The sequence below is a fragment of the Glycine max genome, chromosome 16 (assembly GCF_000004515.6).
Source record: "Glycine max cultivar Williams 82 chromosome 16, Glycine_max_v4.0, whole genome shotgun sequence".
Classification (NCBI taxonomy): domain Eukaryota; kingdom Viridiplantae; phylum Streptophyta; class Magnoliopsida; order Fabales; family Fabaceae; genus Glycine; species Glycine max.
Window position 1 is genome coordinate 3,220,508 of NC_038252.2, and position 25,000 is coordinate 3,245,507.

A 25,000-nucleotide genomic window follows, 5' to 3' on the forward strand; every position below is an offset into this window, starting at 1 on the left:
ACAAACTTTATAAAATCACATAGAAAACAATCATCTTATCTCCATCCAACGTTTGTAAGAGATGAAAGATAAAAGCTCAGAAAAAACTTCCATCTCATTTAGAACTATAGTTGTAAAAGATGCCAAAATTATGCATTTGTCTAGCATTGATTGTTGTGCCTTTTCACAACCAACAAATAGATGCCAACCAGTTCTCTAGACCATTTTTGCTGCTCAAACAAGAACTAGGGCTTTATTCTAGTTGGAAGACAGTCCTCACAAACTCTCCACCGGAAGTGTTTAACTTGTCGAGGTAATTTTATAATTAATCTTTATAAAAAAACTCAACTGACCATTTTTACTTTTTAAAAGATTTAGACTCAATTTTACACAGACTAGTTAAGAGAATATTTGATTGCCTATCTCAAATAAATTACACAATTCTTGAATTATTATCATTAATCACTCATTCATAGACATAGGTAAACATGTTTTTGAGTGTAGACAAATGCACCTTTTGGTTTTAAGAAAGTTACATATATTTATCTTAAAAGTTTATATTTTGCACTTCTTAATCTTATATGTTTGAACTCATTACTTGTTTTTATGTGATGATAAATAAATACATATCTTATTTTAATAAAATTATAAGTATTTATCTTAAAATTTTATATTTATACCTCTTATTTTTATATTTTTTATGAGTTTGAACTCAATTCCACCTGATTTTTTCTCCCACTTCAAAAAATAATAGATTATCATTTATTTATTACAAGAATTAAATTTGTATTCAGTAAAAAATTTGATTTTTTTATGCATAGGAATATCAAGAAATTTATAACACTATCTATTCAATCAAGTGAACTAGATGAGTAGTAAAAAATCTGATTTTAAACTGAATATTATATTTTTATTATACAATTAGTTTTTATCTCTTAACTTCTTTTTAGATCATTAAATTAATAGTAATCTCATTATTATATTTTATAAAATTTTAGTTATTACTAATCATCTCGTAACTTTCTTAAATTATAAAATCAATAATAATTTTATCTTTCTTTTTCTAAAATCTAAATATTATATTTAATCAAATTTTAATTATTATATAGTTAGTTTTTTTTCTTTTGTTAATATTTAATTGTTAAACTCTATTTTTTTACACTTGAAAGAGTTATTATTTTTTAAATCTCATATAAACAAGTGTTATTGAATTGATTTGAAATTGTTATAACTTTTAAATTATAAAAGCACACGATAGCAAGCATTATAATAATGAGTCGTAAGCCTGTAACATTGACAAGTGATAGTAGTTGAAAGACACCAGCAGGGGAAAGAAATAATTTTCTAAATTTGATATTTAATGTTTTAGTAACAAATTCTACACTTAGTAAGAAAAAAAATAAATATTTATCGACTATTTGTTAGTATATATTAAAAATAAAATTGTTAAAAAGTTTAGTATGAATTCAATTATTAATTTATTTTCATGACACAAAGATGTTTTATATTTTTATAGATTATTAATGTAAATATTTAACATATTAGAACAATAAATTATAAAAATTAATAAAATATAATTGCTAAATGAATTTTATTTATTTCTGATTGACCCCTTTTTCATCCCTGTCTGAATCCACTCATGTTTCTCTGAATTGGCATTTGGGTAAACAAGTCCATGCATACATGATTCGATCTGGATATGAAGATAACTTGTTCCTTAGTAGTGGTGCACTTGTTGATTTCTATGCAAAATGTTTTGCTATTGTGGATGCAAGGAAGGTATTTAGTGGCATGAAAATACATGATCAGGTTTCATGGACTTCACTTATGACTGGATTCTCAATAAATAGACAAGGAAGAGATGCCTTCTTGTTGTTCAAAGAGATGTTAGACAAAGAAGATGGTTTATGGAATGAAGTAGCTGATGAAGTCAGAAGGCTTATGCAACAAACGAGAATAAGAAAATTAAACCTGCAGGATGGAGTTGGGTAGAGTAGATAAGAAGTTTCATGTGTTTGCAGTTGATGATGTAACTCATCAACGATCAAATGAAATCTACAGAGTTGGAAAAGATTTACTCAGGAATCATTGAAGCGTCATCTTATGTAGTAGAGGATAGCATAATTCTAGCATAGATCATAAAGCTTTTTTCTTGCGATGTACAACATCCATATACTTCTTTCACGAAGCCAAACTTATACTCAACATCTGCAACTTAATTCATACATTTAATTTTTTTATAAGTATACTAGCTACTTTAATAATTTTAAAAGCAACCTACCCATTTTAATTAAAAGTATACTCGTATTCGCAGTGTGAAGGGTGGAATTGTGGAAAAGAAAAGAAAAATTGATCAGTTGTTGGGAATAACATTAATTGGCAGTGCTATTGCATACACATAAAGTTGCTTCTTTGTGCTTGATTTACGTAAGAGACGTAAGACGATGACCCACACAACTTTATTAGTTTCTGTCATTTTCTTTTGTGTAGCTTTGTTCATTCTTTGTTAAGTTTTACCAACTTTAATTAAATAGTTCCCAACATTTTTCCATTTAAATCAAATCCTGGTGCCGTTTCTGACCCACTTCGATTTCATATGTGTATAAAGTATAAACCATGAGTTGGTGGTGCGTTCAAATTTGTCTGTGGCTTTTTAATTATTAATTTTAGTTGAGGATGTAAGGGGCTGAAGCCTAAAAAATTCGGCATAAATTTTATTTTAATTTATATAAGCAAACAATTTTATAATTTTGAACCTTCATTTTTAAGAATAAATACTTGTATAAATACATATTTTTAAAATATAACGTAAATTATTTTATATTAAATTTATTTTATTTTGTTTTATTTTGAAAATATTCTTACTTAAATTTTGTCATTTATAATTTTATTTTAAATGTTGACATGACCTATTAAATTAATAGTTAATTTTTTTATAAAAAATAATTAATAGTTAATTCATTCACATATTGTATTACTAATATTTATTCTTTAATTTAAAAGTACTTTTTATTTATGTTTTTAAATTATAACTAAATTTAAAAATATCAAATTAATGTTAAAACTATTTTTACTCATCCATGTTAAAATTTGATTAATTTTCGGTTCTTTACCTCAGTTATTGGAATTTGGATCCGTCCCTACATAATTGTATAAAGCATACTTATATTTATTTATCTATTATTTATTCAAATCATATTTAATTACAAAGACACGTTTTTCTAAAAATGACTAAACAATATTTTTTATTTGTATCTATATTTTCTATTTCAAAGCATAATAATCAGATTATTATTTGTAATGTGTCTCACACAGTTTGACGTTCTCAGTAGCGCGTAACTGTTGAGTCTTCGACGTCTCTGGTTTACAAGTCAACTCCAAGACTTATGATTATTGTATTTAAGAAAATAAGAAAAAAGAAAAAAAAAGTGACTTTAATATTATTTTGAAAAAGAAACTAACTTTACTATGATTTTGACCATCGGAGCCATGAGCCCATGACGAATCAGAGTTTGGAAGCTTAATTTTTAAATGTCGTAGGCTTCTTTCGGAATTACCTAAGATTTTTGTGTGTTTTGTTAGAAGAAAAGTGAATGTTATGGTGAGAGTCTCTTGTGTTGGTCCCTGTTATTTTTTATGTTTTATCGAATTGTATTGCTGATAAAGTTTTTGAAGAAATAATATAAGTCAATTTCATTTTAAAAAAATGATTCTAACCATATATTATAAGCCTAGTTTATAATTTGATGGTCTGAGGCACAGGATTTAAATTTTTGGAGTTGTCATTTTTACAACATGTTTGGATTGACGTTTTAAATACACACCTTATAATTTTCAGGTCAAAATGTTATTGATGCAGAAGCTAAACATTGTAGTTTCTGAAAATTCATATCAATTTGGGTTCACAAATCATAATCATTTCCAAACACACACAATATTGAACAACTTGCCATGGTAGTTCTTTTTTTCTTTTTTTTGACAGGCCATGGTAGTCTAACTTTAGTACTTAATAAGACATCAATGAGCTAATTTTTGGTACAATGGAAATAATATTTTTCTCTATTTATTTAGTTAGATAAAAAGCTCAACTAAATAAAATACTATTTTATTTAAAAGATAAAAATATTTATAAATTTCAAAAATACATCATTAGATATCAGAAGTTGTGTTTGTCCGTCCAAAAAAAAAATAAAAAAATAGAGAATCAGTGTCCTTGAGATGTGTCTCGATGCTCTAGGAGTTTCTACTCCTAGGACCTAGGAGAGCTTAGTTGCTGTGTAACTTTTTGCTTTTTATTTTTCAATGATAAAAAAAGAAAAAAAAAGTTGTGTTCGTAAAAAAAATAAAAATTAAAGATATACGAAGTTGCGGGTATATTAAAAATATAAAAGCTTGTCTCTACTTCTGCATTTTCTTTTTAGATAAAAATATACTACTATTTTCTTCATAACAATAATTTGCATTAAATGTCAATTTTTTTTATAAAAATATATCAGTGACAACAACAAAATTAATTTTAATTTAAGAAGCTTTGAGATAGATGACGAACATCTCTAATCGAAAACTAAATATTATAGAAAAATGTGTTTTAATGCGGTTACCTTGTAGGAGTATTAAGTTTGAAAGTCACTTCAAACAAATATTAATCCTCATTTGAAAATTCTAAACCTTGTAATTATTTTGAACAATGATGTCTACGATAAAATCAAAATTGAAAGATAAAGTAAAGGAAAAATCATCACAAGATCTTAAATTCATCAAACAAATTATTTATAATAATATATAATTTTTTAATAAAATAAAAAATAGAATGTTTAAATAATAAACATTCCTAAATGGAATCATAGCTACATTGAAATCAATAGGTCATTCTCTCTATTTCTATTTATAAGACTTAAGTTTAAAATTATACTTATTTTTTTTATAAGACTTAATCTATAATATTTTTGCATTAATTATTTTTAGACTAAAAATATCACTTATTAAAAGAAAAAAAATGTATTGTCAAACCATTAAAAGAGAGAAAAGTGTTAATAAAATTGATACTTTTTAAAAAAGTTATAAATTTCAGATAAATTTATTATTATCAAATGAATTAATTTTTTTTAATCTTTTGAGTTTATATATAGAAATGAGTATGATTATTTTAATTACTTTACCTGTATAATTGTTTTTTAGAAATACTTTACTTGTATATAAGAATAATTACATTAAATCAATCGGTATATTAATTACATTAAATCAATCTTATTATTTTATTCCTAAAAAAATCTCATTATATTAATTACTTTAATTCAACTTGGTTATGGTTAGATAGTCTCTTAAATTAATCAAGTAATTATGCATAAGTTATTAATATGATTAATACGATATAGTTAATATTAAATCATTCAAGTATTATCCAAATTATGTAATATATATCAACAATTTAGATATGAATGAGTATTATATTACATGCTTCTAAAAATAATATTTTGCATATAAATTATAATTTTTTTATACATTAAATAAATTTTTAAGTTTAATTAATTTATTAATATATTCAAGTATATTAATGTTAATGGGATTATATTATATATTATAGATTGTATATTTTTTTATCGTAGCTTGATTTGATACTAAAATTCACGTAATTTAATTTTTGGTTTATTTCAATTGATAATAACATGGATTACATTAAAAAAATATTTCAATCAAATAAATTAATGCTACACGTAGGTTTTCATAGTTATTGGAAATTAACTTAATTTATTAAAAATAAATTTAATTTGTAGAAGTCCTGAATATGTCACATGTAAATTTTCTTTTTAATTTTTTTTCTATATGTATATAGTATAAATATAAATTAGATAACTATTGCAATTATAAATTAATTGATTGTAATCAATTAATCATTTTCTTAATCTAATTAGTGATTTGATATGAGAATCATTAATTATAAAATACGTTTTGTAATAATTAATTACTTTAATTATAATCATAATTATAAAATATTTGATTGCAATCAACTAATTGTTTAGAGCTTCTTCTTTTTTTGATAGAATTGTTTAGAGCTTTGAGAAATATCACTTGTAAATATTCCATTTAGAAATTATTTTTGTATGTATTATTATTTAGATTTAGATATAGATATATTATTATAGATTAATAGATTATAGATAACTGATTTATTTTCCTATCGATCCACAATCTTGCTTTGACCTTTTTTTTATAATTATTATTAGTAGTAATGTAGTATTAGTATTATCATTTGCGTTAATTCAATTAGACTTACTAATACTAATACATCATACATTATACATTATTCATTCATTCATCGTGACTCGCCTGCGTCTTCATGGTCTGAAAAGTGAGCACAACCTCAATTTCACCAAAACACAAAAAAAAAAAAAAAAATGCCTTTGAATTCGATTCCGTGGTGTCATCTCAAGCTGATTCTTCTCAGTGCGCTGTTACTTTTTTGTTGTTCTCTTGACCTCTGTTCTGCAATCACTGATTATGAGGATGATGTCTTCACTGTTTCCAGCTTCAGCTACCCTCAGACTACCCTTAGACCCTATGATTTGCGCTACATCAGAGGTGGGTTACACTTTTCTCTATATGCTTCAATTCTTCTGCTTTCGTTGTTCATCAAGCATTTCACTGTGTTGTGTTTAATGGGTCGGAGTTGAATTTTGAAGGGTGTAGGTGAATTAGCATGATAGCACTTTCTCTTCTCTCTCTCTCTCTCTCTCTCTTGAATTTTTTGTTTTTTTGTTGTTGTTGATTGACTTGGTCAATTATTATCTCTGGTCTTCAAATTGTTATTGGTTTGAGAAATCTCAGGTGATTGTTCTGAATATGTATGCAATTGGTCAGCATTTAAGTCTACTGGGGAAATTTAGGGAGGGGAGTTGCAACAATTTAATAAGGTTGATCTTATCAGTGTTATGCCTTGCAGAGATAGGTAAACTGCGCTATTGACAGAGCCTTATTATGTGGATACAATTGTGTGTTGTAACACCACGAACAACCATTGCTTGAAGGATAGGATGCTGTCTTGTGATTGTGGGGCTGTCATTTGTTCTTTAATCTGTGATGCATTGAATTGTGTTTTGATGAAGTTGCTACAGTTTTGTCTGAAATTGTGGTTGTTGACTTGTGAACTTTATCTGCTGTCTTATTTGTTGTCTCTTTCTTTCTTTCCCTGACAGTGCTTGATTATTGAAATGCACCTTGTTTCCTGTGTGTTGATTGATTTAAACCATTGGCACTTCTTACAATGTTGCATTTGTGTCTAACTATCATGCACTGAATCCCCCTGTATGAGCAAGAAATGGGTACTAATAAGCTTTTTCTGATGGAAAAATTGATGAGAGATAATAATTATTTCAATGAAGAAGCTAAATGTTTTTATCCCCTTTCTACTGTCTTGGCAATTCAATTGGCTTTAGCCTTATAGGATACGGGTACTTTTTTTTTCCCAATAAAAATAGAAGTCACTGTCAAACTTATGGATGATCTTACTTGTATGTTGATGTTTTCTCTTGTTTCAGTTGATATTATACCATGGTTTTCCGCAGTTTTCATATCATTGGACTCAGATGTAGACCTGGTAAGTAATATCTATATTTCTCTCTAGATAGGAGCACTTTAGAATACTAGCATCTCTATTGATGTCTTTTGACTGGGAAAAAAAATGTTCCTTTTGATTAAATTTATTTTATCTGCTTCTATTTGGATATTGTTTTTGTTTTATAATGACTTGTAATGCATGAGGCAATAATGCAGTTCTCTGATAAAAATCCTATATTGCTTATTGTATATGTCATTTCAATTTTCTCTCTATTTATTTATTTATTCAAATTATTTTTATTAAATATTTTATGCATTTATTAAAATTATTATTTATCAATTTAAATTGCTTGATTCTGGTTTTGTTACAGAAAATTTTCATGGAGAACCTGTTTTCAGATTATCATATTTCTGTTTAATCAGCTTTGACTTATTTTCCTCCAGTTCATAATTATGTTGTTTTTAGGATGTTTCAAGAGTTGAAAGGGTGCCAAAAAGCTCTCTGCCACTATTATGCTTTAGAGATGGCAGCCCTCCTCTGCCAGATGCTTTAAATATATCTCTGAAGGATTCAGCTGTCACAGGTAGAAGCCCCACCTAAATATATTCAACTCAAGTTAATTAAGTTGTGTTATAAACTTAATATTTGAGCACATAAGTTCTATCTTGAACTTCATTCATTTATAGACTTATTTAAAAAAATTATTAATCAGGATAGAGCCCCAGTAAATTCCCACCATTCATTAAGCAAGAATCATAGTTTCTATAGAATATTCTTCATCTGATTCATTAGTATTTCCCCCTTGTAATTTTACATACATTACCATGATGGTTTCTTTTGTCTATAGTGTAATGGATGAATACCGAACTGATGGATGTGTAATGTTTTCTTCATTTCTTAGTGTTTCACTTTGTTTTGAAGCACCATGATAGCACTTGTTCCTTCTTCCTCTTGTTTCCTGTCTCTTTCTCAACGAAGGAAACAGACTACAATTTTTTTTTTGAAACTGTCTTGTGTAGTGCCACTATAATTACTTTTTGTTCCCCCTTTTTCTTAGGAATAAATGGTCTTGAGGTCGAGCAGTGCTTTCCTATGGAGAAAAATATCACTATGAAATTGACAAATGAACAGGTATTGTTATAAGCTTTTTTCTTTCGGCAATATTTTTATTTGCTTATAGGTATTGTATCTTTAAGCTCAATGTCTCATTTCCTTTGAGATCTATAATGACATATAGCTATATCTGCCTTAGTATTAAAATTCCTACATTAATAATGGGGAAGGATTAGTTCATAAATGATTTTGCTTATTGTCCTCTTATAATATCATAGACCATGAACATGCGAATTATTGTTCAGATATCTCCAGGTGCTTTGTACATTGGTCTTTTCAACGGCATTGGAGATACAAGAACACAATCGAAGATGGTATGGTCTATTACCCAAGTATTACTTTTATCACAAAGAAGATTTTACACAGCTTCATACTGATTTCTGCCTTTATTTTTGCATCCTGTCTCAAAACAAAAAATCCTTAACTTATTTCTATTTAGCTCAGTTCTTTCTCATCAAAGTTCTTGATGCAATAACTACACGTGAATGATTAAAAGTTACTCCTCTACCTTTACAGATTATCCGAGGTTCAGCATACTCCTTCAGTGCCAATATAAGTGTGGAAGCATGCTCGAATTCAATGATGAGGGGGGAGTTATGTAACAGTACAATCTATCCACTTTCATGCACAGCATTTGATGTCTATAATTCTATGAAGGCTACAGTGAAGAAGCCAATGATGGAAAATGCAATGACCTGCAAAAGTAACTTAGAAACATTTTGTGCTCAGGAAGGTGTACCAGAATTTTACTCCTTGGATATAACAAATATGGCAGAAGAATTGACCATTATGGCGCCAAATGTTACATTCAATACTACAGCTTCAAATAACATTTCTAGTGCAAATGATGTTAGTTTAATGTGTTTTGCTCGCCATGGTGCAATTCCTTCGGAGACTTTGCATGATTATTCTGGTGATTTAAATAAAGCCCCTCTGATTATCCGTTATCCACTGATTGGTCGTTTGTACATCAGTATATTACCAATTAATGTTAAAAAAAAGTTTGGAGGGACACAAGATGAAAATTTAAAAGTTTGCTATTCAATGGAATCACGAGTGCTTCAGTGCCCACTTGGAAAGGCTGGATCAAATTGCACAATGGACAGCTACACACTTCAGGTAGTATTGATTGCCAGATGCGTCTCTATATATACTTTTTGTGCTTTTTTTTATAAAGGTTCATTCTAAATTATGTTAGTGCAATATTTATTGGACAACAAAACTTGTGCTTTGGGTTATAACTTAGATTGGGGATACAATCACATGTAGTCATATCTTGATGGTTAAGAAAAACATTAGATGTAACAATTCAAAAGAATCCATTAAGATGTTTATAATTTGCAGAAATAGGAATGTACCAAGTCTTAGTGAGTGCAGGCATTAGCATTTATGTGGTGTGTATCAATTGGGAGGTCTACTTGATTTCTTTCCTGGGATAGACTGAATTTGTTTTTCAAGACTGAACTATTTTATGTGCAATGCTAAAATATATGGATTGAAGAACCTGTTCAACATATTAAGTTTCCTTGTATAGAAATTAAAATATTGGAGTTTTTCACTAAATACTATCCAATAGGAATTTTGAAGCATTTCCCAGAAATTTAAGTTTAATGGCACCTGTGGTAGAATCAGTTGTATATCTTGTTGCTTAAAGATATTTCTGCACAGGAATAAGTCATTGACAAGATAAGAATGGTTGTTTGCCGACAGTTCTAAGGAGAGGTGCAACCCCCTTTGAATCATATTTTTTACCTGTGGCTATTGGTGAAGGAGCATCTTCTGCCAACTTTCCTCTTGAGCCACTTTTAAACAAGTCATCAAATGTGGGAGAAACTGGTGACATTTGGACTTATTTTACTTTGGATATTCCCCATGGTGCAGCTGGACGGAATATTCACATACGGCTATCTGCAGATGTGAAGATCAGTTATGAAGTCTATGCTAGATTTGGTGGATTGCCTTCTCTTGATAGCTGGGACTATTATTATGCTAGCAGGACAAGGAAGAGTGATCAATCTGTGTTTTTCATGCTATATGATTCAAGTGATGACAAAATTGACTTTTACATTATTTATGCTAGAGAAGGAACTTGGGGTATAGGTCTAAGACATCTTTATACCGGCAGTGATTCTTTGAAAGCACAAACTGTCATGTCTATTTCACTTGAAGGATGCCCTAAACAATGCTCCTCTCATGGAGATTGTAAATATTCTTTTGATGCCAGTGGATTGACATCATACAGGTTTATGTTAAACCCTTTTCTTGTTCTCAATTTATCTGTTCTGTTTACATTTCATTTGTTTGTTTTATATTAGTAGATAAGAACCATGTGAATCTTTGGTATTGACTAAGCCATTTTTGTAAAATAGTCAGATACTAAGTTACAGACATTCCAGATTGCTTGATTTGTATTTGTGGCACACAACTTCCTAAAGAAATTTACCATTTTTAATGTTTACTTTTTGGCCTCAGCTTCTGCTCTTGTGATCGAAACCATGGTGGCTTTGACTGTAGCATTGAAATTGTATCACATAAAGGTAATTGTTAATTTTAGCAATTGATAATTTGTTGTTTCTGTTACATGTATCATAGTTCAACTCTTGTTATATTATCTAGTCAGATACTCTTTGTCTGTAACTTAGTCTGATTTCCTGGGTAGTTGGTACTATTTTACTTAGATATACTTCTATTCTAAGTGTCACCATTCAGCCCAGAACCCAAACTAAATGGTTTAGATATATATTCTGGTCAACTATCTTTTTGGTTTATTTTGTTCCACTTTATGATGTTATTTATAATGATTTGTTGCTACCAATATTAATGTATGTATTTTTTGCTAGCGATCTACTGAAAAAAGTAGGTAAACATAGTGAATTTGAGTTTAGTTTGGCAACTTTGGTCTAAACATAAAATGATAAAAACAAAGTATGCTTTACTCCTTTTTTTGTTTACAGGTTGTCAAATATATGGGTATGGATTTTCTGTTTTGTTTATCCTTAGAATGTGCTTTTTTGTTCTTTAATCTGGTTGTTGAAAATTTGCTGTAGGGCATATACTACAATCAATTTTTCTCATTGGATCAAATGCTGCAGCCATACTTCCTGCCTATTGGTCCCTTCGGCAGAAGGTAATTCTTGTTCTCTTTCCTTTTGTTATCTATTTTTTCTCCCAATTATTTGAGTGTATCGTGATTTATCTGCCCGCGTATGGAAATTGATGGAACTATTTAGAGTTATATCTTAACTTGAATGTCGGGGATAAATAATTCTGGATATTTAAGTTAACACAATGAGGATACAAATGATTTGGATTCTCAAGAAGTACTTATATGCTTGATTAGAGAATATTGCATCTGAATCTAAATTTCTAACAAAACAAATTGACTTTGTTAAATAGATTGTGTTGAAATGGACTTGTGATTTCCTATTTGCAGGCATTTGCAGAATGGGTTTTGTTCACATCCAGTGGCATTGCTAGTGCACTATATCATGCATGTGACGTTGGCACCTGGTGTGCATTGAACTTTAATGTTTTACAGGTTACTTCTCTTTCTTTGGTGGTCTCTCTTACTGTATTTTCAAATTTAGAAAAAGAACAAGAAAAAAGTTGGGAAACTAAAAAATGTTTCAGAGAATCTGAGATGGGATAGAGAAAGATGTTATCTCACTTGCATAGCTGTGACAAGCTTCAACAATCTTCTGTAACCTGAGTTCCAAATAGGATTTTCATTCTTAATGGGGTGATTTTATGCTGTGGATTATTCCCAAATCCCAAGCCTTGGGTGTTGATCATAGTAGCATGTATACACGCACGCACACACTCAGATGAAAAACTACAAAATCACTCCATTAAAAATGTTGTTGGGATCTAAAATACAACTCAACAATGGCTATACTTGTCTATATGCATTTATAGTGACTTGATATTTCAACATTTCAGTTCATGGACTTCTGGCTCTCTTTCATGGCTGTGGTTAGCACTTTTGTATACCTAGCTACAATTGACGAAGTATATAAGAGGGCAATCCACACAGCTGTTGCTATCCTCACTGCCCTTTTGGCTGCAACCAAGGCAACTAGGTAAATTGAACTAGTGGACAAACAACTTAGTATATATGCTGCTAAAGACGTTTAAGCTTTGTTCACATGTATCTACACTGAATTGTGCAGGTCTTCCAATGTTGTTCTTGTCATTGTGATTGGGGCTCTTGGTCTTCTTATTGCATGGTTGATAGAGATCTCAAAAAAGTATAGGTCCATCTCCTTTTCATTTGGATTATCGCTAAGTTTCCTTCAAAGGTGAGATATCCGTGCTTAGTAAAAAAAATTTAGCACAGCATTTTCTAGATAACATTATAGTAATTTATGGTAAAATCGTGCACATTACTTTACTTTTGAAGTATTTTATGTGCATGCATTGATTGCCAATTTGGAATTCCTTCAGTGATGGCAAACTTTATGGCTGATAGCCTGATAGAATCATGATCTGGCTGTATGGTACTGTTCAGCATGTATTTACGAAACCTTTTTGTAAATTGCCATTTTGACACAATACTACTGTTTTCTTGTTCATTTAAAATTCATGGTCTGGCTCATGCTTGTAGTCCTTGATTTTGTCTTGGAGTAGGGCTTTTTGTCAGACACTGGAGCTGAAAAGCTTAAAATTCAGTTAATTCAACCTTCAAATAGTTTTTTGTTTTGTTCATTCGGGTTAAAAAGTTGATGGTGGGAATTCAAGATGAACCATACTCACAGTTCTTTCTACAAATACCTTAAATCTTATATGTTAAGCAACCCTTCTTGGTACCTTAAAGGTGGTGATTGTCATATACTGTATTCATAACATGATCACAATTTTATATTTTCACTTTAAACTTAGATGTGCTTGATGATGTACAAATCCTGAACTAGCTTATGCTATGTCTTTTTAAAAATATCTAAACTGCAGTTTTATATTTTTATTTTAAACTTGAATGTGCTTAAAGATGAATTTCCTCTGCAGCTTGCAAACTATAAAGCAATGGTTCTGTAATCTGGTCAAGACACTTTTGAGACGGTTTCGCTGGGGATTTTTATTGGTTGGTTTCATTACATTGGCCATGGCAGGACTAAGCTGGACGCTCGAAACCAGTGCAAACTACTGGTTTTGGCATAGGTATTACATTTCTACTACTCTCTCTACCTTCTCTTTGTTTCTCTGTCTTCTCCTGGTCTCATGTTTTGCTCTTTTGAAATGGTTACAGCTTTTGGCATGTTACAATATATACATCTTCATTCTTCTTCCTTTGCTCAAAAGCAAACATTGTTGATGCTGAAGATTCATCATCACCCTCAAGTGGAAACTATGCACTGACTCATCAGGATTCATTTCCAAGAGGTAATTAGAAGAACATACATGGGATTGGTGGGTGCAAAAAGGAAAGAGATGGATCTTTTGTGGATTTAATTTTGCACTAATGTGACACAATTGGTAGGTAAAAAGATATGGCTACTGAGTAGAACTAGAAATCAACATAAGAGTGAATTGTGAGGCCTAAGATGTTAACAGGGATCAACAAAGCAGTCTCTTGTAAATTCTTTTCCTCACAAGGTTTGCTTATTTTACATTCATTATAGGGTATATATATTTTCCATAAATATCTTTTTTTATGCCGATAGGAGAAAGAAATCAAACAAGGGATACATTTAGTCGTAGGATAAAGGGTTAAAGGGTCTAAACTTTGGTTATGTAACTATAAATTAGAATATTAATATTGATATCCTGGGAATTGTATATATTATATGGAGAATTCTGTAATAGATCAACATTTGTGGGGAGAGAGTTACCCCTTAATTGATACTTACTTTTTTAAGAATTAGTCTCATGTCTTTGGACTATGTGTATACCTTATTTTTAGAAAAGAAAAAAATATGAAGAGTTCTGTTAGTAAAACCAACTCCACATAACTTGATGGGTCTTGTTATTTAGTTTAGCTGTCTACTGTTTTCAAAAGCAAGTTACACGGTTCATCGCATGTGTTTGGAATATCACATACCATCAATCTATCTATACCCATGGTTACGATAAAAATAAAATTATTTTTTCTTTACTCCCTTATAAATGGGTTAGGGACACGTAATAAGGTACTCATGTACCTACGATGAAAATTATATATAAAAAATGATAATACATACTTTCATGTTTTCAATTTGTGTATTTGTTTTTTTTTTCTTAAATGTATTTGAGATCTTTGGATATATATTTAATTTTCATTTTAAGTCTCTGATAAAAAAAAATTGTTGTTTTAAATTCTTAGTATATTATTGAATTTTACTATAATTATACTTTTATTTTAATAATATTTTATTTACATGTTTCAAACATTGTACAAAAAGAGATTATATTTAAAGAAAATATGTTATACATTGACAAAGTTAAATAATTTTATATTATCCAATTATAAATCTTCATATATGATAAATTTGTTAACTTTTATAATAATTATCTTAAAAATTATATTAAATGTAACTTCTGATTGGTAAATAGTGTAGAAGTGCATGATCATTAAATGATGTTTAGTTGTTTCAAACTTTTTTTCCCTTTGTTCTTAAAGATATGCTTGACTATTGGTGCAAAAAAAACATTTTGACACTTGCAAATTTTTATTAAATTTCACTATAAAATTATTTTTGAAACAAAAAAATTCAAACACAAACTATTTTATTTTAAATAAAAACGAATTTATAAAATCAAATTTTCAAAACACTTACTCGAATACATACTATATATCCTTCCATGACCTTGAATTGTTGTCCTTGACCACCATCTTTTACTACAATTTTCGGACAAGAAAATTAACAAGACAACAATAAAAAGTCAAAATAACACCAAAACATGAGTACCAAACTTTTCAAATACACACTATATGACCTTCCAGAAATTCAAATTGTTGCCCTCGACCACCATCTTTTACTAAAATTTTGTGTGCAAAACAAGAAAAATAAAACTAAAAGCATGTATAGCTAAACTTTTCTATAAAATGACACAATGAATTCATTTGCCTATACATGTTAGCTTCCATAAATAGTTCCGTTATATAAAAATACATTTAATAAATTAAAGTATGAAAGGAAAACATATTAAAATTTTTCTCATGTCATACATTTCCCTTTCAATACTTAATAAATTGTAAAAAAATAAGAAAGTATATTTAGCATGCAAAGCTGGGTGTTGTATTCTCTTAGAAGTAGGTAGATAGCATGCTGACATATTAAAAGTATTTTTCTAATAACTTGCTTGGAGTTCTACGCATGACATGGCATTGTTTTATTTTTTTTTGTTTGCTTGGAATTCTATGACAGTATGACGTGGCTATATCATATTCATAGAAGTAGGTAGATAGCATGAGAACATACTTACGTAAATACATACGCATAAATAAAAAGTATAATACATTTATCTAATAAAAAAAAGTAAATATGTATTGCTTCAAAATTAACAATTTCTAGGTTACTTCCTTACGAGAATATATAATGGTATTGATAAAAATAAAACAAGTCAAAGACTAAACAAACAAATGCTGACAGACAATAACACAGGTGTCTTGAAGCATCTAGTTGTCTTCTGTCCACCAGTAATCACGTGTTGAACTGTATTGGTTTCAACACAAAAATAAAAACTAATTTATTAATTAATTCAATCGATATTCAATTTGGATTTTTTTTATCAATTGGAACTAATTAATCTGATTATAATTGGGTTGGTTTGAGTTTATTGATTAAGTTGACATTTTCCAAAATCTTAAAATAATAATCATATTAAAAAGACGAGATTTTATATTTAATTTATTTTAAAAAAATAATTCAGTTTAATATTAAAATATTTTTGTAAAGATTAGTGTTTTATACATTTTCTGCATTAAAAAAGTTTATACTATTTATTAAGTAGAAATCTCCTTTGTAAAAAAAAGTAGAAATCTCTTGAAATATGATTTTATTTATATAATTTTTAAAGTAAGAATTTAATTACCTTTAAAATGCTTTTTTTAAAATGTTACGAAATTCAACAATGTTGCGAATGTTGTAAAATCTTTGAACAAGTAGTGAATTTTGAATTTTTTGGACTACAAAAGTACACTGAGCATAGAAAGCATTATAAAGTAGAGAGATATGGAGACCTTGATGGACATTGGGTGGCATTATAGGCTCTATGAGATCCTTCTAGTGCTTCTTTTGGTTCTCTTGCACTCAAATGTTGCCCTATTCTCCTGCTCATGTTTCCTACATTCATAGTGTGTTTGATTCTCGCTTCAAGGATCCAAAACGTCCATTCATTTCTAACTTTTCTCTCATATACTTCTTGTTCAACGGTTTTGGACTGCATGTTGTCAACAAATCAAATTAAAATCATGTCATTTTTAATCAAAAACATGAGTCATGAAATTTTTATTGTTTATTGACTCGGTTTCTCATTAATTTTATGAGTACATAATTCTATAAATCTACATGAGTTGTAGATTTATTAGTCATTTTTATCCCATTATATAATTTTTTGCATGTATAAAAGAGGTTTGAGTTTAATTATCTTCCTATTCATTGAATTTTATTAAAAGAAGAATCTTATTGACTAGTGCCTAAAAGAATTAATAATTGAAATTATTTATTAAAAGTGATCTTGAATATACATTAAAAATCATGTTGAGGAATGAAGAGTTTTAATAAAATTATTTTTAATTTCTTAACTAGTAATCTTATGACATTGGATAACATTTGTATAAAATAAAGACTTAAATGTTTTTTTTTCATTCCTGAAATTTAATGTTTTTTTTCTTGTATTTTTTGTTTTAGTTTTTATAAAATATATTTGTTTTGTTTTTGTTTTTAAAGCATTTTAGATAACGATTTTTTTTCATTGTTTAAAATGTTATATGAACGAAAAATAAAACAAAAATATTTTACAATAACTAAAAGGATTTTTTTTTTCAAGAACGAAAATAAAAAATATAGTAAATTGAAGGGGAAAAAATATTTAAATCTAAAATAAATTATATTGTTGCGTTCATATTTAATTTAGTGGTTTAAGAACCGTCACACTTGCTATTGCAGTGGTCCAACCAACCACTTGTTGCACTATCAACTTGGTTGTTATAAAGGCAAGTGGCCATTTTGCTGCTCACGAATATAAATAGGATTAAGATCAATTTATTACCAACTGACCCACCTGAAAACTGATTTATCAATAGGGTGCAACAGAAAGAAAAAAAAAGTGGAGGATATATTTAACCGCAAAATGGAATATCATACCCAAATAATAATACACCAATCAAGTTTCCAATCAATAGAATACAAAAGTTTTCCTCCTTGTGTTGTTCCAAGAAGTAAAAGAAATGCACAGTTAAGGAAAGGAAGGCACTCATCATCTTTAAGGGAAGTATGCTCTCCCCATTCCTACACACAAGCCAAAACTCTCATGTACAATTTCCACAAAATATGAATTTCCACATGCCAATATGCCACCCTAGTCCAACACCAATTAACCATCCCAAGTGCCAAAGTTGCCTATCATTATTTGGAAGAATGGTTTTTCTCTCCCAAGGCCATGGCTTGTCCTAACTTAACATTCTTTGATGCTAGTGTTGCAACTTTAGCATTCTCACTCTTTCAATGAGGTGCTTCTTTGGGAAGAAGTGGAAAATGAGCGGAAATTTGAAGCGGATAGCTGCTCTCTGATATCCTTGCGGATGGACCAAAGGATCTCAGCACATCTCTTCATAGTTGGCCTACTTTGTCTACGTGGAGCCAAGCACTGTAAAGCTAGCTCAAGGATCTTTTCTAGTGCTAAAGTATTTGCAGCAATCTGGTCCAGTCTTGGGTCCAAGACTGAGATAGCATCTCCCTCAATGAACCTCTTCATAGCCTGCACTTGTAGCAAACAAGTTACATTGGGTGTGTGAGTAAAGAGTTTAATTAAAAGAGCTTATTCAACAAGCTTATCACAGGGAGTATATAATTTATTATGATAAGCTGAAAAGTGTGAAATTTATTCAAACAAGAATTAATGATACTTACATTGACATTATAAAGGTCATTTATACTGTCATCTGATCACACATCGTCATATATGATAACTTTGTTGACTTTTGCAATAATTATCTTGAAAGTTATAATGATGATTTCTGATTTATCAACAATGTAAAAGCTTTTACACTAACTGTACATGCCTATTGAGTTCTTATTAAAAAGAGCTTATAGAAATTTCATCATCTATGAGCATTATTAAGTTCCATGTAAGCTCTTTCAAATGCCTCCTAAATCCTTCTTACCAATTGAAGCTTCGAACAAAATGGATTGAGACTTACAATAATTATCTTGAAAGTCATATTAATTATGATTTATGATTGATTAATAATGTAAAAGCTTTTACATTGACAGGACATGCCTATTAAACTCTTGTTAAAAAGAGCTTATACATCTGTGAGCATTATTAAGCTCGATGCAAGATCTTTCAAATGCCCCCTAAATCCTTCTTACCAATTGAAGTTTTGAACAACATGGATTGAGAAGGTATAATCATGAAGAGGAGATACTTAATTCACTACAGAGCAAAATGGGGTACCATAAGATGATTTTTTTTTTTCACGCAATTATGAAAACTACTAAATAACAAACTAGAAGAATAAAATGAAGGCAAATAGTACACAGTACACACCCATCTTGCCGTGATTCGCTCCTTGAGTTCAAATTTTGGTTCAATGGGGCGTCTTCCTGTGACAAGTTCAACAAGCAAAACTCCAAATGAATACACGTCACTCTTTTCAGTTAGTTGATAAGTTTTCAGGTATTCAGGGTCCAAGTAACCAGCTGTTCCTTTTACTTGGGTGGAAACATGTGTCATGCCAGAGTCACTGTCAGGGGCTTGTCTAGCAAAACCAAAGTCTGCTACCTTAGCTCGAAAATTTTCAGTGAGAAGAATGTTCGAAGATTTTATGTCTCTGTGAATGATAGGATGATCTACAAAGAAAATACAACAAATTTCAGATTCTGTTTCAGCATTCTATGTCACCAGGAACAAATAAACCATCAATTTGGTCCCTAAAGTATTACCCTCTCCTTTAAGTAGTCCCTAAAGTAATAAAACTATGTAAGTAATCCTCTAAGTATTACATTTCTATCAATTTAATCCTTAAGTTGATATATTTTATTAATGTTCAGTGATCAATTTGAAGGGTTTTCCAATACTTGGAGGACTACTTAACATGATTTTTTTTTTTACTTTAAGGACCATTTATCAGAGAGGGCAATACTTTAACTCTTTAAGGACAAAATTGATGGTTTACTTTCTCAGAGACAAACAACTATGAACTTTGCCATGACTGAGTTGCTTGATGAGCAGAGACTTGTACCTATATACATATGAAGATAGGTAATAGCATGAGAAACATCAATTGCTATATCTAAACGTGCAGCAAGGTCCAGAACGCTTCCATGAATGCCTGTAAGAATTCTTTGGTCAAGTTGTAGTAGCCACAAAAAAGCCAATGCTGGAGGGAAGGGAAAATCACAAACACAAAATAGCTAAAAAGGCTAGAGAAACTCACAATCTAAATGCTCTCTAAGGGTTCCATTTGGAACATACTCCACAACAATGATCCTTTCATCCTCTTGCTCCAAATATCCAAAGAACTTGACCAAGTTCAAATGTTCCACACGTGATAGTGTTTGGATCTCGCTCTGGAACTCCACCCCCAAATGTTTCTCATACACACTCTGCAAAGCAAAAGGCAATTGACCAATAACTTTTGGGTGCTTGTTATTTGTTAGTTGTTATCACTAAAATTCTCATGAGAAATGCTAGCAACACACTATTTTGAACACATTCTTTATTGTTGCCTGAAATTTATTGGAAATCATAAATTTTTATAGGTCATACTTCTTACTTAACTAGTCACTCGTAATTTTGTAGTTTTTAACACAATTTTAACCAATATTAGAGTGTTTTAGCGAATGTGCTGCCAGTACTCCTCAATTCTCATTTCATGCAAATGGTGACACAATTTAGCAGAGGAGTACACTAGATACAACTTAAACAACCTTCTTAGCACGCTTTACTGCAACAACAGTCCCATCCAGGAGTTTGGCCCTATAGACAGCACCAAAACCACCTTGGCCAATCTTGAAAGAAGGGGAGAAGTTTCTTGTGACTCGGAAGATTTCCTCCATGGTGAACTCAACACTGCCTGGTTCTTTCGCTGGTAATATGTTGTATGAACTGATGCTGGTACCTCGTTTCGAGCCATGCCCTCTCTGACTACCAGCTCTGGAAGCATTTGATACAGCTAAGAAACAAAACACAACAGCTTATTTCAATTCAGCCACTCTATTTGATAATAAGCAATTAAGAGCATGAAGAACAATCTACCTATATATAGCAGAACTTCAAAATCGATAATGCTAAAAATCTACAGAAAACTAAGCAAACTAGTGACCTGAAATGCAATGCATTGATGAGGAAAGAAGCAAATTCTTAGCTCAAGCATTTAGCCGTAAAACTTCAAAATCTATCGTGTTTCCGAAATTTATTTTTATCAGCAAATATTAGTTTGTTAGTTTTTGTTAGCGGAGAGGATTAAACCTGCAATTTTTCCCCTCTGTTCTTCTTCCTTAAGGATCCAATCCATCTTATATCTCCTTGTTCTGAAACATATATAGATGCAATTTTTTATTTTTTTTGTGACACTTGCTAAACTTTTTTTTAATAAAACTATACAAATCATTACCTAACTGCAATATATTATGAAAAATTTATCTCTCAGAGTAAGTTTAATCCTAGTTCAAAAGTTAAACCTGCACACAGAAACAAACAAATGGATATTTGCTGAATTATCTATGCGGCTATGCCCAAAACAGAAAGCCATGATTTTTGAGAATTATGGGACTTAACCAAATTCTCTACCAACAATCAAAATCAAAATAAAAACCGGATCAATATATTCCATGCTTCAGACCAAAATCTGAAACTCCAATTCAAATTTTCTTGACACTTCTACCCTTTATTTTTCCCCGCAGCTTAAAAACAGAAACTTCTTGACACACTAGTTCAAATTCCGAGATCCAAAACAACAATAGAAGAGCACGTGCGTGCGCGCACACACACGCACGTTCCCCAAAAGAATAGTAACAATCATTTTTCATGGGAAGAGAAAAGCAGTTCTTGTAAGTTTTTTTTAATATTGTTGTCCGATCAAAATTAGAGTTTTACTTCGGAAATCTAAGTTAGACATTTCACGTAAACATTTGTTATCGGTATTATCGATGTAAAACTCTAATTCTGATTGAAAAACCACACTTGAAAAGTTAAAACAGTTAAGTCCCTGCATCTAAGTTTAGTAAACAAAAAAACAAAAAAAGAGAGGAAAAATAAAACTAGTACTGGAAGAAGACTTGAACTCCTCGGAATCCCCGAGGCTCTTGGAGTTGTCGGAATCCGGCGGGGAGAAGCACCCGGCAAAGATTCCGGCGAAGGACTTGGCGACGGCGGAGACGGAGTTCCGGTGGGCGGAGACGGTGGAGGAGGTGCTGAACTCGGAGGAGGCGTAACCGGGGGAGGGGGGCGCTCTTTCTGGCCTGGTGCGGTGGTCGGAGCTGGATCGCCGGCGAGGAGTATAAGGAGATGTCATGTGTTTTAGAGAGAGAAAAATTGGCGGGTTGGTGGAGGAGAGAGAGAGTCAATTGAAGTGAAGTAAGAAGTGCAACGACTTTGCAATATTAAAAGGTAGGTGACGCTGTTATGCGCCGTGGAACCCAAGATTGACAATTTCATTTGCTAATTTCAATCTCTTGTTGTCTTTGTCTTCAGTTTCGGTGGTTGTTTTGTTTCTAACAGTTTAACGTTGGAACCACCACGTACGGTTAATTGAATGGACTAATGGTTTATCTTCGGTCACTAGATCGTTTCAATAATATGATTATTTAAGTTCTCAACCTCCAAATTGAAGGTTAACTGTTAACTTTCTTGGTATAGAAAATTAACATCTAATAAGATTATGATTAGTGATAGTCAATATTATTCATTAATATTTTAGAGTTCGCAACTTAGCCAAATTGAAAAGAAAAAAGATAAGAAACTAAATTGATAAGTTAGATTATAGGAAAATAGATTTATTGAATTGAAATAAATAAAATAACTATTCTTATAATTAAACAAAAAAAAAAATCATCATCTCCATTCACGGAAGAATTCAATAAAAGAGAGACACACATAATATTGTTGAATTTGTCTCTCATCTATTGAGCTCTTTCAGCAATTATATGGAGAGGAGTCGAATCCATTTTCCATATACAAGATCGATTAGCAAATGACCATAACAATCAAGACATTCTTCAATGCGTTCGTGTAATCACGGTTTTAATTACCATCAATTAATTAAAACTACTTTAAACACATCTACAATTAAATTAGGGAGCGTAAATGAGTATTGGCTAGTATATATTACCTAATGTCAATTCGTGTGGTGCGTGGTTTATTTATTTTCATTTGGGCATCTTCATGTCTCCGACCTCGTTTTTCTAAAATGAATAAATTCATTTTTCATGGAACAATAGAGTAAAATAAGTGTAGAAATGTGAGGTTCACATTAATTTTTAATTTTTTTTTATCTCAAATATACCCAAACGTAAATCAACCAAACATTATCTTAAGATAGCATTAGAAAAAGTTCTGAATGAATGAGTGTAACCGGAAGAAGATAAGGATGTTTAGCAGGTGGCTGGAGATGCAGAAAAGCAACATTTCTTGCATTGACTTAGAAAGCTATTAAACTGTAACTTTAATGATTCGGGATTTTAATGAGCCTCTTTCAAAGTAGAGCCAATTTTTGTTGAAACATGATGGCCAACTTTCATGACACTCTTCGGACCAAGGAATAAGCTAGTTAAAAAGGAACTAATTGTGTATAAATTATAGATTTTACAATTGTTAAAGTTAATAAGAATTTCCATATTATGGGGTAACACTTAAGTAGAGAGAGATAGTTTTTTTGTAGAGAGAGAATCTTATGAGCCTAAATAAATTTATAGAAAAAAAATTACTATCCTTCTGGAAAACTGTGTAACATTATTGGCCCGAAATATGAATGAATTTATACATTTCAATTACAAACATTATTTATATATGGATCTTGCTGGACAATGTTACAAGGATTAAAAGAAAAGGAAGTTTTTAATATGTAAATTATAGCGTAGCGTAAAGAAATATGAAAACCACATATTTTCATATTTTAATAAAAAAAAATATACTTTTTATTTTTTAATAGTATAGCCAATTATATATATATATATATATATATATATATATATATATATATATATATTGAAGAATGTTAATGATATTTTTTCTCAAAGATTTTCTTTACGATGGGTTAGAATTTATTAAAAATTATCAATTTTTTAAATTTTATTTCTCATTTAATATAAATTAAGAGAAATATTCATTAAATAGAAATCTTAAGAAGAAAGTATAGTTAACATTTCTCAATCAACCAAAATAATCCTGAGTGCATACAAATACTATAAATATTAAATAAAAATGGACCACTTTCAATAAATTTTAATTAATTATAGAAGGTCCCTAATATTCATAAGCTTAATTTATTGTATCTTCAAACAATAAAATATTATCGTAATGAAAAAAATATTATAATAATTAACAAATTATATTTGATGATAATTTATAATTAGATAATAGTATAGAAGTTTATCCTATTTTATGTTATGATTAATAGTAACAGTGTATACTGAGAGTGGAGCATTTGCTATTTTTATTTCTTCTCTTTAATAAACGCTGCAGTGCCCAGTGTCCAGTTGTAAAAAAGCTTTTAAGGCGGTGTTTCAACTGTCAACGCCAATTTTGGGATTATATGCTTTAATTATTACAAGCCCGTTGATTATTTATTACGACCGACATGATACGTAATTTAAGAAATTAAACTAATGTATTAGTCTCGGTACATTGAAAAGTACACCCATTGGCCACCCAGTAATTTCCTCACAATTGCTCAATTAAAATTAAAAGTGGACGCTTAACTCTGTGCCCTTTATTAAAATTTGCAAATCTTAATAGAGAAAAACATAAGCTAAAACTTTTGGTAGTGATAATATGAAGAAAAAAATCACTGTTATTAATCATAAATTTAACATAAAAAACCTATTATCATATAAAGGGAATTTGAACCTAAAGGGAATTTTTTCTTCCTTTTACTCAAGCGCCTTGTGTACCATCTTAAACATACAAATGATTACTAATTTCATAGATCAAATTTCGCTCCTCTTTATGATTGATTGAAGCTGTGTTCAATTTGGAGGTGGTTAACGTTTAATT

At 30.1% G+C, this 25,000-nt stretch overlaps 2 protein-coding genes across 3 annotated transcripts; one reads left to right on the forward strand and one right to left on the reverse strand.

The window, feature by feature from the left end:
* The first annotated feature begins 6,256 nt into the window (after positions 1-6,256).
* On the forward strand, positions 6,257-14,498 carry LOC100816545 (uncharacterized). 2 transcript variants are annotated; one of them, XM_041010762.1, is made up of 14 exons: positions 6,257-6,558; positions 7,515-7,573; positions 8,000-8,117; positions 8,592-8,665; positions 8,893-8,961; positions 9,164-9,765; positions 10,353-10,889; positions 11,120-11,184; positions 11,695-11,774; positions 12,081-12,185; positions 12,587-12,726; positions 12,817-12,945; positions 13,649-13,801; positions 13,890-14,498. In XM_041010762.1, exons 1-14 carry the CDS (start codon positions 6,375-6,377, stop codon positions 14,029-14,031), a joined length of 2,457 nt encoding a protein of 818 aa, XP_040866696.1. In that variant the 5' UTR covers positions 6,257-6,374; the 3' UTR covers positions 14,032-14,498. The 2 variants fall into 2 exon arrangements, with proteins under 2 accessions (XP_040866696.1, XP_040866697.1); XM_041010763.1 differs by having other exon boundaries at positions 6,475-6,558; positions 7,978-8,117.
* Positions 14,499-18,277: 3,779 nt separating this feature from the next.
* On the reverse strand, positions 18,278-22,301 carry LOC100305435 (calmodulin-binding receptor-like cytoplasmic kinase). The gene is made up of 6 exons (NM_001248431.1): positions 22,055-22,301; positions 20,716-20,960; positions 20,223-20,391; positions 20,028-20,117; positions 19,334-19,635; positions 18,278-18,541 (listed from the first exon to the last, which is right to left on the reverse strand). The coding sequence occupies exons 1-6, from the start codon at positions 22,299-22,301 to the stop codon at positions 18,278-18,280; spliced, it is 1,317 nt and encodes a 438-aa protein (NP_001235360.1).
* Positions 22,302-25,000: the final 2,699 nt, after the last annotated feature.